Source organism: Gordionus sp. m RMFG-2023, chromosome 3, assembly GCF_954871325.1.
Source record: "Gordionus sp. m RMFG-2023 chromosome 3, tfGorSpeb1-WG-v2, whole genome shotgun sequence".
NCBI classification, from domain to species: domain Eukaryota; kingdom Metazoa; phylum Nematomorpha; class Gordioida; order Chordodea; family Parachordodidae; genus Gordionus; species Gordionus sp. m RMFG-2023.
Window position 1 is genome coordinate 23,051,181 of NC_088777.1, and position 12,873 is coordinate 23,064,053.

Consider the following 12,873-nt stretch of genomic DNA (forward strand, 5'->3'; position numbering starts at 1 on the left):
ATATTTCAAAATTACGAAAAAGGCCATCATCTCCGCATAGTAGAAAAACTTTATCGTACCACTTTTGGGGCTTTTGAGGGCTATATTGCTTCAACCTGCTCATCCCTTTGTATGGATAATTTGCTCATCTACGCAAATGTTTTCGCCTATCGATAAAGATTTTAGTATATTATTGGTTAGAGTTATTAGGGGTCTAATTTTATGAAGTGGGTCATGGCCTTCACTTACAAGTGGAATAAATTTGTCATTATCAATTATATGAATGAATAATTTTATTTGTTACCAGCGAGGGTCATGACATCTGCCACCTTGGCTTGTTTGTATTAGTGGCCCAGTACAGACGTGCTCTGGGAAGTTTAATAATTGACATATAAAAAATAATTCCTATAAATTTTTCTAAATCATCTCTCGATAAATTCAAAGGTTTATTGGAATTTCATTGAATGGCATATAAATTTGATTCGTAAACAATAAGAGGTATTTTATTATTGATATTTCCTTCTTCTGATTCATCTATCTCATTGAAATCTAGATATTTATAGATTATATAAGAGCATAAATCTTAAATATATCTAAATCATTATTTTGTGTTGATAGAAACTCCTCATCAGACGTTTCACTTAAATTTGAATTTTCACTATCGTTAGGTATGTTACCACAATTCATAATTCTAAAAATATAAAATTTGCAATTTCATAATTATATTATATATTTTCTTATTTAATTTAGTTCTTTTTAAAAAAAGAATAATTTATGAAAATTAAATCTTCCGCATTTTATAAACAACATCCGGTATCATTTAGTTAGTTCTATTTTCTTTTTATGTTTAGGTGTTTTTTGTCGTGAGACTTTATGCTGAATTTTGCTTAAACTTTTTACAGAAAAGTCAGTTATATTTTATTTATAAAGATCTTCAATCTTTAAATGCAACATAAAGTCAATGATTTTACAAGCTAGGCCAAGAGATAAATATTGGTGTGTTACATACGGATAACAAAATATAAAAGTTGTGAACCGGAAAACTCTCATGAATACTATAGGTCCAAAAATATACCATGAAATAAAATTTAAAATTAAAAGCATGATCAATAATAATTACTTGTCCATAATCACTGATATTTGGACGGATGACTATAAAAATCTAAGTTTTTTAACCATTATAGGACATATTATCATTAAGGATTTTAAATTAAAAACATTTGTTTGGCCACAAGGGCAATGGATGAAAAAAACGTCAAAATAAAAGTGAAATCAATTCAATTTTAGGAGAATATACAGAAGTAGAAAATACTTAAATAAATGTGTTGTGAGTGATAACGGAGCTAGAGACCTTCATGGGCCGGGCAGGCCCACGGCCAAAGCCCCGCCCATGGGCCGGACTTGGGCCTAATTATAAATTTTCTAGCAGGCCTGGCCCGGGCTTGGGTTCGTTAAAAATTTTTGCAATAGGGCTTGGGCCGGGCTTAAGCCTAAAATTTTAAATTCAAATTTCGCTTATTTTAAGGATATTAGGACAAATATAACAAATCATTCTGATTTTATTAGTGTTATTTATCAAATTTCCTATACACCTTGGGAGAGTATATATTTTTTAAATTGGAAATTGGTATAATTTTACTTAACTTAACACAACGGCCTGGGCACGAAACAGCGAAAAAAGAAACAGCGAAAATCAGGGAATATTCCCAAAGATGACCAACATTTTCGATATGACATATATTTTCCCAAGTTAGCGTCAAATTCAAAGCAAAATCCCAACAGTAGCAGAAAATTTAAAAACAATTGTTAGACGTAGACAAATAGATATTCAAGTAAACTTTTTATAATATTTGAAAATAAAATCTTAATTAGAAAACTCAAAAAGGACATAATTTCATAAACTATAAAGGTTATGAATATATACACCATAAAAAATCATAAGTATGAAACATGATATATCTTGCAAATCAAAAGGTACATAAATTTAGATGCAAGTTTAATTGAAAATTGTAAATAATGTATAATATTCCTTTAAACAATTAATCAAATAAATCCATACAATTACAATGTAAATATTCCATTCACTTTTAATTTACATATTATTTATAAATATTGTTGAGATGTATATTTTATATGAATTTTTAATAAAGTATTTATTCTGTTTCTATATGGTTGAGTTATTATAATATTATATATTATCCAGTGCAAATATAAATGATATCCTTCTATGGAAAGTATAAATAGTTAAGATAAATTGTGAATGTAAATGAGTTATTATTTAAAATATAAATAATTAAAAAACCCTTCATTTAAAATGAGTAAATTTTTATAAGATAGAAAGTGCTTGGCATGCTTTTAAATTAAATTTAAAAAGATTAGAAAATTATCCATTAACCCTTCAATACTCTGGTGATTATTTTTATCATTTATTCTGATTTTCACATATTCTGAAAGTAAGTATAATAAAATTTATAATGTAATATCATTTTTCATATACCATAATAAAAATGTTGATACAAATGATACAAGAAATCCTGAAATTATAATATTTTATAATATGACTAAAGGTAGGTTAGATATGGTGTATTGAATGACAAAAAATGATACAATTTTAAGCAGGTCTTACACACTTCTAAACATAATATCAATTAATTCACATGATATAGCAAACATAAAAATATCCATTTTAAGAAGTAATTATATATATAAAATATCAATGGAACTTATTAAACCATATTTAGAAGTACAACAAAAATGATCAGATTATCCTGACTTTTGAAGGAATCTATATGCAATCAATGACATATAATTTATACCAAAATATTAAATACAAAAGGGGATATATACAAAAGGAGATATATATTTGAAAATTAATTACTGTATGCTATGTATAATTTTGGTAGATATTTAGCAATATTATTGTATTATAAATGGTCTATGCTATGATAAAAATATTGAATATTGTTCTACATAAATATATTTTATATTAGGCACATTAGGTAATAATTTTGAAAAAAAATTATTACATATTTATTGCTCTAGATTAAATAATTTTATATAAATCATTTTTATAATATCTTTAAAAAATTAATATTAATCATAATATATTTAATTAAAAATATAATAAATATTTAATATATCAAAATATATAAGATAATAGCATTATTATTAATATTTTAACAATATATATATTATTTAAATTTATGACTTTTTTAGTGGAGTCATACATAAATGGGAACATTTTTTATTTTTCGCTTTTGGTTTTCGCTGTTTCGTACCGAATTCAACACAACTGGTTTAGAGTGTATAGCTAATATAGGTAATAAATATTATTTATATTTTGAGAAAAATTACATAACATACTCTTTTTTCTGAACTAATTTATTTTTTTATGTTTTTTTTATATATGGGATGGGTATTATATGACTTTTTCCTTTGTAATAAATTGTAGTATTTTAATATTTTTTTTAGATATAATGAATAAAAATCAAGAAATAGTTAAAAAATTACATTCTCAAGAATACAAATTATTAGCAAACAACTCATTGAAGAGCAAGGTCTGGGATTCTTTTAGTATAATAATAGACAATCATAATAATAAAATCGGATATGTCCAATGTAAAAGATGCCAAGACATACTTTCATATTCAAATAAAGTAGGATCATCCCATTTATCAAGACATGTAAACCAAATCCTATAATTAAATTATCTTCTTTTTATCCAATTAAAAATGATAAAACATCATATACAAATGAAAAAAAGGAAGTTATCAATGGATGTGTAAAATTTTGTGCTGTGGATATTCGCCCATTTGAATGTATAGCTGGTAAAGGCTTTAAACATTTAGCACAATATTTTATTGAAGTTGGTTCAAAGAAGGGTTTGATTGATGTTGAAAATATAGCCAAGTCTTATAACTATATCAAGGCATATGAATGATATTTCTCAAAATTTGCACAAAAAAATATTCCCAGAAGTACAAAATGCTTTAATAAATTCTTTTTGTAGTGCAACAACTGATTTATACACAGATGACTTCAAAAAGTACACATATATAACATTAACTCTTCACTACATAATTAAATGGAAATTAATAAAACGTGTTTTGTTAACTTCTCTTTTTTAGAAGATAATAAAACAAGTGAAAATATACACAAAGAACTTGTTTCTAATTTTGCTAAACTTGGATATGCTTCTGATACATTTTATAAAATCATATTCATCACTGATCAAGGTAGCAATTTGATAAAGGCTTTAGAACCATATAAACGGTTAAACTGTTCTGCTCATCTCATTAACACTATTCTAAGAAAAACTTTTTCTCCAAAATATATGCAAATATCTATACTCTTATTATATAACCTTATTCTTCAATGTAAATCACTAACAAGATTTTTTAAGCAAAGTGGATTAAATAAGAGTTTATCAAAGACTGTTTACCAAGATATCTTAACAAGGTGGAATTCGAAATTAAAAATGTAAAGTATTTATGAACAATATGAAGAAATTTTAGATTGTTTACAGAAAAGAAATATGGAGGATAAGCTTAATTCTATTGATAAAAAATGGGTTGAAATCATTAATAGACATGTTGACCCCATATGATCAGGCAACCAAGGAGCTGGAGGGAGATAGAAGTCCTACATTATTTAAAGTTTTATTAATTTATAAAACATTGGAAAAGTTACCAGTGTCTGATATTTTATACGAAGCGTAACAAAATGATAGTGAAATTAGAAAGTTAAAATTAAGAGCAAAGGAATTTTTAATATCGAAATTCCAAATAGATATTTTGCACAAAATCGCTACATTTTTAAATCCTAAATTCCGCCAGTTAAAAATGCTTACTTTGGAAGAAGCACTTGAAGTAAAAAATAGTACAAGGGCCTTAATGATTGATTATTCAGATCATCATCCAATTCCTATATATGATCTAGATGAAGCAAATATCCCTAGAGCTTCAAGTAACATATATTTTATAAATATCTTTATCTATATAATATTTTTAGATACTTCAGATCTGGATGAAGTGCATGTGTATGTTCCTATTCCTACTTCGAGGATTACTAGAGCTACCAGTAATTTATTCTTTATAAATCTTTTTAGCTATATAATATTTTGAGCTTCATCCTCATTATTGGATATGTCTTCATGGGAGGATGATACAATACTTCATAATGAAACGGATGCTGATGATAAATGAAGAGGATATCAACTATGATGACTGCATCCTAGATTGGTGGAAGAAGCATGAAAAAATCGTGCCAAAATTAGCAAGATTAGCCAAAAAAAATTCATGCAATTCCAGCATCTAATGTTTCCAGTGAACGGAATTTCAGTACTATTGGAAGGGTTATTGAAGAAAGAAGTGTAACGTTTTAAAAATACTCCATTTTTTTATATACTCCTTTAAGCTTATTTGTGGAGTATTTTCAGATCATATTGTTCGATTATAATGTATTTACATATCAGAGTATATTTAGATCAATGTAATTTTTATAATGATCTTTTTTTGAAAAAGTACTCATGTCAATCAAGAAACATTATTCTGGAGCTGATGATGCTGAGGCGATTTTTTTGAATTTCCCGTCAAATTTTTTAGGTTAATGATGCTTGGTACCAGATGAAAAAATCGTCTGCGGGAAAATGGCTGATGTTAAATCGTTTTATATATTTTCTTCAGTAGATACATTTAAAATATTTGCCTTTAAAATGCCATCTCCGAGAAATAATGGAATGCCATATCTTTATTTGAATGGAAAACAGGCCTATTTAATTTTTTATTTAATCTTTTATATTTTATAGATATCAATAAAAATCACTTTATCATCATTGGGACCTTAACATGAAATTATGTAATGAAATCACTAATTCTCTTATTGTTTTGCTACTTTAAATAATCAACTCTTTTTATAAACAAAGAAACAATAAATATCACTCATACTTCAAACCCAATTCTCCATATAAAAGCCAGATAGATTATTTCATCACAAGTATAAAAATGAGCTCTTATGTTAAAAATTTTAACATTTTAAATGAAATTGATTTTTTATCAGATAATAGACCAATCTGTATCTCTTTATTCATTAAACCTTTATTTTTACATAATCTCAATAAATCAAACAAATATACTCCTATAATCCTTAAAAAATAGAATATCTCTAATCTTAATTTACCAACCCCAGCAAATAATTTTCTACATAATTTGAATCAAATCAACAATAATGACTCATGGTTAAACATTTCAAACTCAATTATCAAAACAGCAAATTCCTATCTTAATATTAGTTATCAATATCCTGATTGGTTAGAATTAAGTTTGTGACTAGTTTTTGTCTGCATCCCTTAAACTTAAACTCTCTACTGGACCTTAAACTTTAACATATAACTCTAAAATGTATTACATATCTGTTTGTTTAATTAGTCATTTTTGGTTGGGCTTTATACCTTTAAGCCTTGATTTATCTATTCCCTTGTTACTTTCACCCTCAATTCCCCTTTTACCAAGATGCTTATTAAGAATAATATATTATCTCCCAGATACTATTTTACTAATTTATTCCCCTTATTTTATTTTTTAGTTGTTTTTTAATAATTAAACCAAGCTCTCCATTTTTTTATTAATTTTACATTAGTTTATTTTCTTGTTACCTTTTTGACATTATACTTTTGCTACAACTTACAAGCAACCCATTATTTCATCATTAAAAGGTACACAAGTGTTTTAAATAACTCTTAGTTGCCAAACTACATTTATATTTTTTGAATTTTAAAGGCTCCAAATATTATTAAGATTTGTTCATTAAAACTTTTTATTAAAGATTTAAAATATTATTAAAATCTTTTTATCAATTTTTTTTTATTCTATATATATTGTTTTATAATTAGGTATTTTAACATTACATTATGTTATAACCATATTAACCAAATTGAAATATTCACAAGAAGTTAAATAATATATACTTAATTTCTTTTTCTCTTTTAGGTTATTTTGCAATTGATATGAAAATATTAATCAAAATATCTATAGTAGATTTTAAGCTTAAAATCAGCCACCTCCCACCCTTAAAATAATTAAATTATCTTGTAATTCTCGGGTATAGGCTTTTGTTTTGTCCAACTTCTTTTGTTATTAGCTTATAGACGTTTAAACAACAGTTTTCGAACTGTTGTGCGTACAAGTACGTGCGGCTTGCCCACAAACGTGTGAAGGACTCCTCATTTTCTTCCCCCAAATTAATTTTCCAGTTTGATGGTTTTTTTGAGGAAAACCTAGCGTAGCTCTGTTGTATCCGCAATATATCACGTATCACATAACTTATTATTTATTTCTATATTTTTAAGAAAATTTATTATTTATTTCTATATTTAAGATAATTTTTAGTTGTATTTCCTGTATTTGCAAATGACATTAGATTTAGAAACAAGTATTTATTTCTTATTTTTAATTATATTATTTCTTATTTTTAAATATATTATTTATTTATTATTTTTAAATATATTATTTATTTCTTATTTTTATATATAATATTTATTTCTTTAAATTTATTTTTTATTTCATATTTTTAAATATAAAAGATTTTGAAGAAATAAAAAACTTCATTTTACACAAGAAGTATCCACTATATTTAGCTGGCAACCATGGAGAAAAAAAAATTTCCGTGTCAAAGCCGCTAGATATAAAATGCTCAATGGTAAATTATTTCACCATTCCCACAATGGTGAAGTAATTATCGACTCTATAAAAAGAAAGGAGCTTATAAAAACAGTCCACGGTGGTTGTGATACCAATATTGAAGCTACATCACTTGCTGCCCATTTTGGTATCACCAAGACTCACAAAAAATTGGCTGATAGGTAAAATATTTAGATTATGTTTAAAATAATATAAAAACAAATTTTATTTACACAAATACTTCCAATATTTAACAAATTCATGTTTTATTAGGGACTATTAATAAAGGTATTCATAAATGCCATAATATATGAATCATAATAATATACATATTTTTTTAGATGATGGAGTTAAGACACCAGAAAAAGCATCGAAAATGCTAGAGCCTGATGACATTCGACCTTTTGGTAACATTTTTAAGATTTGATAAAATTAATTTTTTAATTTAATAGGTGCCCCGCCTTCCAACTTGAAGATTGTAGATGGCGAAGTAGACAAGCTCAATAGGAACGGTATAAATTTGCATAATTAGTAGATTTATACATATAGATGATGAAATTATATTAGAGACAGTGGTTTCTAAAAAAGATGTCAAAAATCTTTTTATTCCTACAAATAGGAATTGGAAAATATACCACTCACTTCGCTATAATTGGGATATCAAGAAAAGATATCCCAAATTTAAAAATGGCATCATGAGTGAAAATTTTTCCACTGAAAGGATAATTGGCGATGGTAATTGTCTTTTCAGGTATGGATAAATAAAATAAATTAAATTGTTAATCATTATTATAGATGTATAAGCAAAGAAATTTGCGAGGATGAATGCCAAGATCACTTCCTGAGATCGGAATGTGTGCGCTTTATGAAAAGTAAAGACATGGCAGAGCAGATGGGGGGGTTTCTGGGAGAACCTGTTGACGCGTACCTGGAGAGGACGGGCATGGCTCAAAATGCCGTTTATGGTACAGAGGTGGAGATAGTTGCAATGGCAACTATGCTCCAGACAAATATTTTAATACATACTATTTATAAATGGGCATACTATATGCCCATTAAAAAATTAAGTAATATTAAAAAATTTAATGTAAATATTTATTTAATAAATCATAGCGAACATTTTGATCGCATAATTATAATTAATATTTATATCGCATATATTATTTATATCGCATATAGCATATATTATTTATATCGCATATATAATTAATTGATTTTTTTGATCTTTATATTTACAAATTAAATAAAGGATTTTAATAAATTATTCTGAAAATTGTTTCTAACTTTGAGCAGTAACGTGATAATAGATAGTGCAAGATTTATATGTTAATCTTTGATATTTTCGAATTAAACCTTAAATAAATATATAAATTTTTAACACTTAATATTAAATTTAATAATTTCTAAAGAGAATAAGGCAAAATTGCCTTAAATATCATAGGACATAGAAAAAATAATATTTATTATTCATATGTCAGTTATAAATGCCAATTCACTAAATTTATTATATTTAATATTTATATGTCAGTCATAAACGTCAATATCACTAAAAATGTAATATTTAATATATGCACGTCAGACATAAACGTCAATATCACTAAATATTGGAGTATATAAAAAAATGGAGTATTTTTAAAACATTACAAGGGCCTGGGCTTAAAATTTTTTTTTACGATGGGCCTGGGCCGAGTTTGGTCCTAAAATCTAGGCCCATGAAGGTCTCTAAACGGCGCAAATCTTATAAGTGCATTCAAAGTTGACGACATGCTTGCATGTATATGCCATATACTAAATAATATTATGCATTATATTTTTGACAATTGTTTAACTGAAATAGCCAAAAATATAAATGGTGTAAAAAAATAGTACATTATTTCAAACAATCTACAGCTAATAGCAAACACCCTTAAACAAGATGTAATAGCGAGAATAATTAGATGGAATTCTGTTTATCATGATACAGAGTTTCTTAAAATCATATTCTGAAATATAGTTGTACTTGTTTAGCAAGCAAGAATTAAATAGATTAGCCACAATTGATATCAGCATCATACGTGAGTTAGATAAATTTTTATCAATATAAATTTCTTATACTTGTTTGGAATAAATTATTACCATGCTTTTATATTAATGTATATACAAGTAATTTATTCTATTTTATATAAACTAATAAAAATATATTTCATATTTGTTCCAGGCTTATTTTTTATTATAATTAACCCCCTATCTTGTAAAAATATTTTATAACTATATATAGACTAAGTAACCCGGCCTAAGGCCGGGCAAAAGCGGGCCGAAGGCCCGCCCAAATGGGGTCTGGGGGGGGGGCAGTAATTTTTTAATCCTCCCCCCTAGGAAAATCCTGGCTACGCCTATGACCTGGCTTAATTTGTGCCTTGGTCTTTAAAGAAATCCTTAATTTGGGACTTCACGTGCCTATTTTCATTTCCAAAAAATTTAAATTCTGACCCGGTTGATATAGAGTAAAAAAATCAATTAAATATTCCAAATTAACAAATTATATTTTTTTACCAATATCTCTTCCCTTGGACAAGTGGAACTTTAAAATTTTTAAAAAATATAGATTGCAAAATAAGAGCCCTTACATCAGAACCTAAAGAATATTATTTTTTTAAACAAAATATATAAATTATTATTAATTACAATTATTCATGTTTTTAGGGAACCTGTAGTCCCACCTCCGTTTTTATAGAATGAGGTATATTTTTTTAAATATTTTATGTAGTTTTATAATATAAAAATTATTCCCGATATAAAAGGAATGTAAATTGTTATAAAAAATTTACATAGTCGATAAAATTAAATAATATCATAATAATTCTTCTAATTTAAATAAGACATTTTTCATTAAAATATTACAACATTTATATCAGAAATAAATATGCTACTAATTTATCTTTTTAAAATCTCAACACTATAAAATTATGAAAGATGTCATCTTCTATTATAAATTTTAAAATTTACTATTCCTACAAAATTATTTTTATACTAATCATTTAATTTAAATACTTTTCATTTGATTAATATAACAGACCATTTCTTTACAATTTAAAAAATTCAAATATTATTGTTAGACTTGTGCACCGAAGCCTTAATTGACACTGCGGTCTTTTTAAAAAATTTTTATCGGTGCTCGACGGCGCGCCGCTAATTTTCTTATAATATATTTGAGCGCTCTTAGTTCTAAAACATTTTTAATATTAATTCATTTCTTAAATTATTTCCTGTTTCACTCCTATTTAAATTTATGTATTTTCTCCTTCTCAGTAAAAAAGTAAGTAATTGCACTTTAACTCAGATCAGTCATATTCTATATAAAACAAATTAGAATATAAATTTGAAACGCAAGCAAAATATAAAGTAAGAAATTCAATTAGAAATCAAATTTAGTAAAATTACAAGTTTCATGAATAAATAGTATTATCAAGATTCGTGGGACATAAACAAGTCCCTTTTGAATTAAGTATTAAACCCGCGATGGAAAAAATTCTTTCGCTGGGTGTACTGGTGGCAGGTATACAAAGAACCTTCCTATCTAAATTAGCAAGCTTATAAAGTACCAGTAGCTTTTTCCTCCAAAAAGTTAGTACATCCTCTTCTGGTATACTATGTTGATTGAGCAAGGATGACATTCTTGTTTTATATCACTAATGTTGTTATAATCATTGCTTGAAAAAAAACTTTTACGAATTATTTTAGCTTCATATGAACTGGATGTTTGTCTATTATCAATTTGAATCTCACTTTGTTCATTTCTATCATGGACTAAAAGTTTTAAATGTCTAATTAAAAATTGAAATGGTGTTGTAGAATTCGAATTTAAATAATTTAAAGATTTTGAAATCTCGGATCAAGTAGTGTCTCGCTAATATCTCATGTTTAAAATATAATATAAATTACTTGAAGTTTGGAAATTGGAAACCCAAGCATTTTTTGCATATTTTCTTTGAGGGAAATGATATCTGAGGATCAAATTTATTTTGTTAATGTACTTCTATCATGTAAAGTTCGTTTTTAAACCTCATTCTATATTTAAAAGTATTAAGGATTATTTTTCTATTTTATTTGGAACATTATTTAAAACAATCTTGTTTACTATATGGATACCTTCTAGCATAATGAATATGCTGAGGATTGGGCAATTAATTATAAAGTTTTCGCATTAATTAGATCTGTTGTATATTATCAGCATCACCAGAGATATCAAAATGTTCATCAAGGTATGGATCAGAATCATCAATATCCAAAATATGGCCTACCTTGTAAATTGGTTGCAGACATTTATGAAACTCAACCTAATTTCACATTTTAAATCAACTCGATCTCTAAAGGCTGAAATTATTTCTCTAATTTTTTTTATCAGAATGTTAATCATTTTTCTATGCCATCAACTATAACTAAATTATGAAGTCAATGCCCTAATCTCCCAATCTAAATTTTGACATTTGCCCCGGTATTAGTTACCATCTCTATTATCTTATTTTCTAAATGGATTCAACTTCTATACTCTCAATCTCAGATAAAATGGTTTCACACCAGTATATTTTGGGTTAGGTTTCTAGTTGCCAGGGTAAAATATTTAAATTAAATTTTTTTATTTAAATGATGAAGACTAAACGTGATATAATTTTAACGATTGAAATGATGTGTCCATATATCAAAAGTGATAGAAAATAATTTTGATCCAGGATCAGATTTACATGTTCCTTTATAGATGAATGCACCCCGAATAATGGTTGTCCTAGCAGTGAATTCTGATGAGGAATCAATTATCTTATATTCCATTTTTTAGACAATTTATTTTTTAATAATCATTTTATTTAAATTTCAACCTTTAGAAAATCAGTTCATCAATCACTCCTTTTTGTTTATAGAATCAAATAGCATTAAGTCTAAATAAATTTTGCCCGATTAGATTTTATATTACCACAACAATTCATATTTTATTAATTTTAATATTCAAATTTAAATAAAAATTTAATATATGAATATAATTAAATAGCATTCTAAAAATTCCACAGGCCGAACCGTCGCCGACGCGCCGCTTATTTTTATCGGGGTCCGAAGTAAATTCCAGGTCTTTAAGTATTTTTTTGTAAAAATTCTAACTTACGAATATTCGAATAGGCCACTATTTTTATCAAAAATAGCTTATTTCTTTTTAGTTAAAGTTACGAAAGTTCATTAATTATACTTT

General features: G+C 26.2%; 1 protein-coding gene across 1 annotated transcript; it reads left to right on the forward strand.

Moving 5' to 3' along the window:
- The first annotated feature begins 7,562 nt into the window (after positions 1-7,562).
- LOC135926814 (uncharacterized) lies at positions 7,563-8,912 on the forward strand. The gene is made up of 6 exons (XM_065462745.1): positions 7,563-7,837; positions 7,997-8,062; positions 8,108-8,167; positions 8,205-8,406; positions 8,451-8,782; positions 8,905-8,912. Exons 2-6 carry the CDS (start codon positions 8,032-8,034, stop codon positions 8,910-8,912), a joined length of 633 nt encoding a protein of 210 aa, XP_065318817.1. The 5' UTR covers positions 7,563-7,837; positions 7,997-8,031.
- The last annotated feature ends 3,961 nt before the right edge of the window (positions 8,913-12,873 follow it).

Coding starts and splice junctions, on each gene's coding strand:
- LOC135926814 (XM_065462745.1), top strand. CDS start 8,032: ATGCTAGAGCCTGATGACATTCGACCTTTTG. Junction 8,063..8,107: donor TGATGACATTCGACCTTTTG/GTAACATTTTTA, acceptor TTAATTTAATAG/GTGCCCCGCCTTCCAACTTG. Junction 8,407..8,450: donor GATGGTAATTGTCTTTTCAG/GTATGGATAAAT, acceptor TCATTATTATAG/ATGTATAAGCAAAGAAATTT.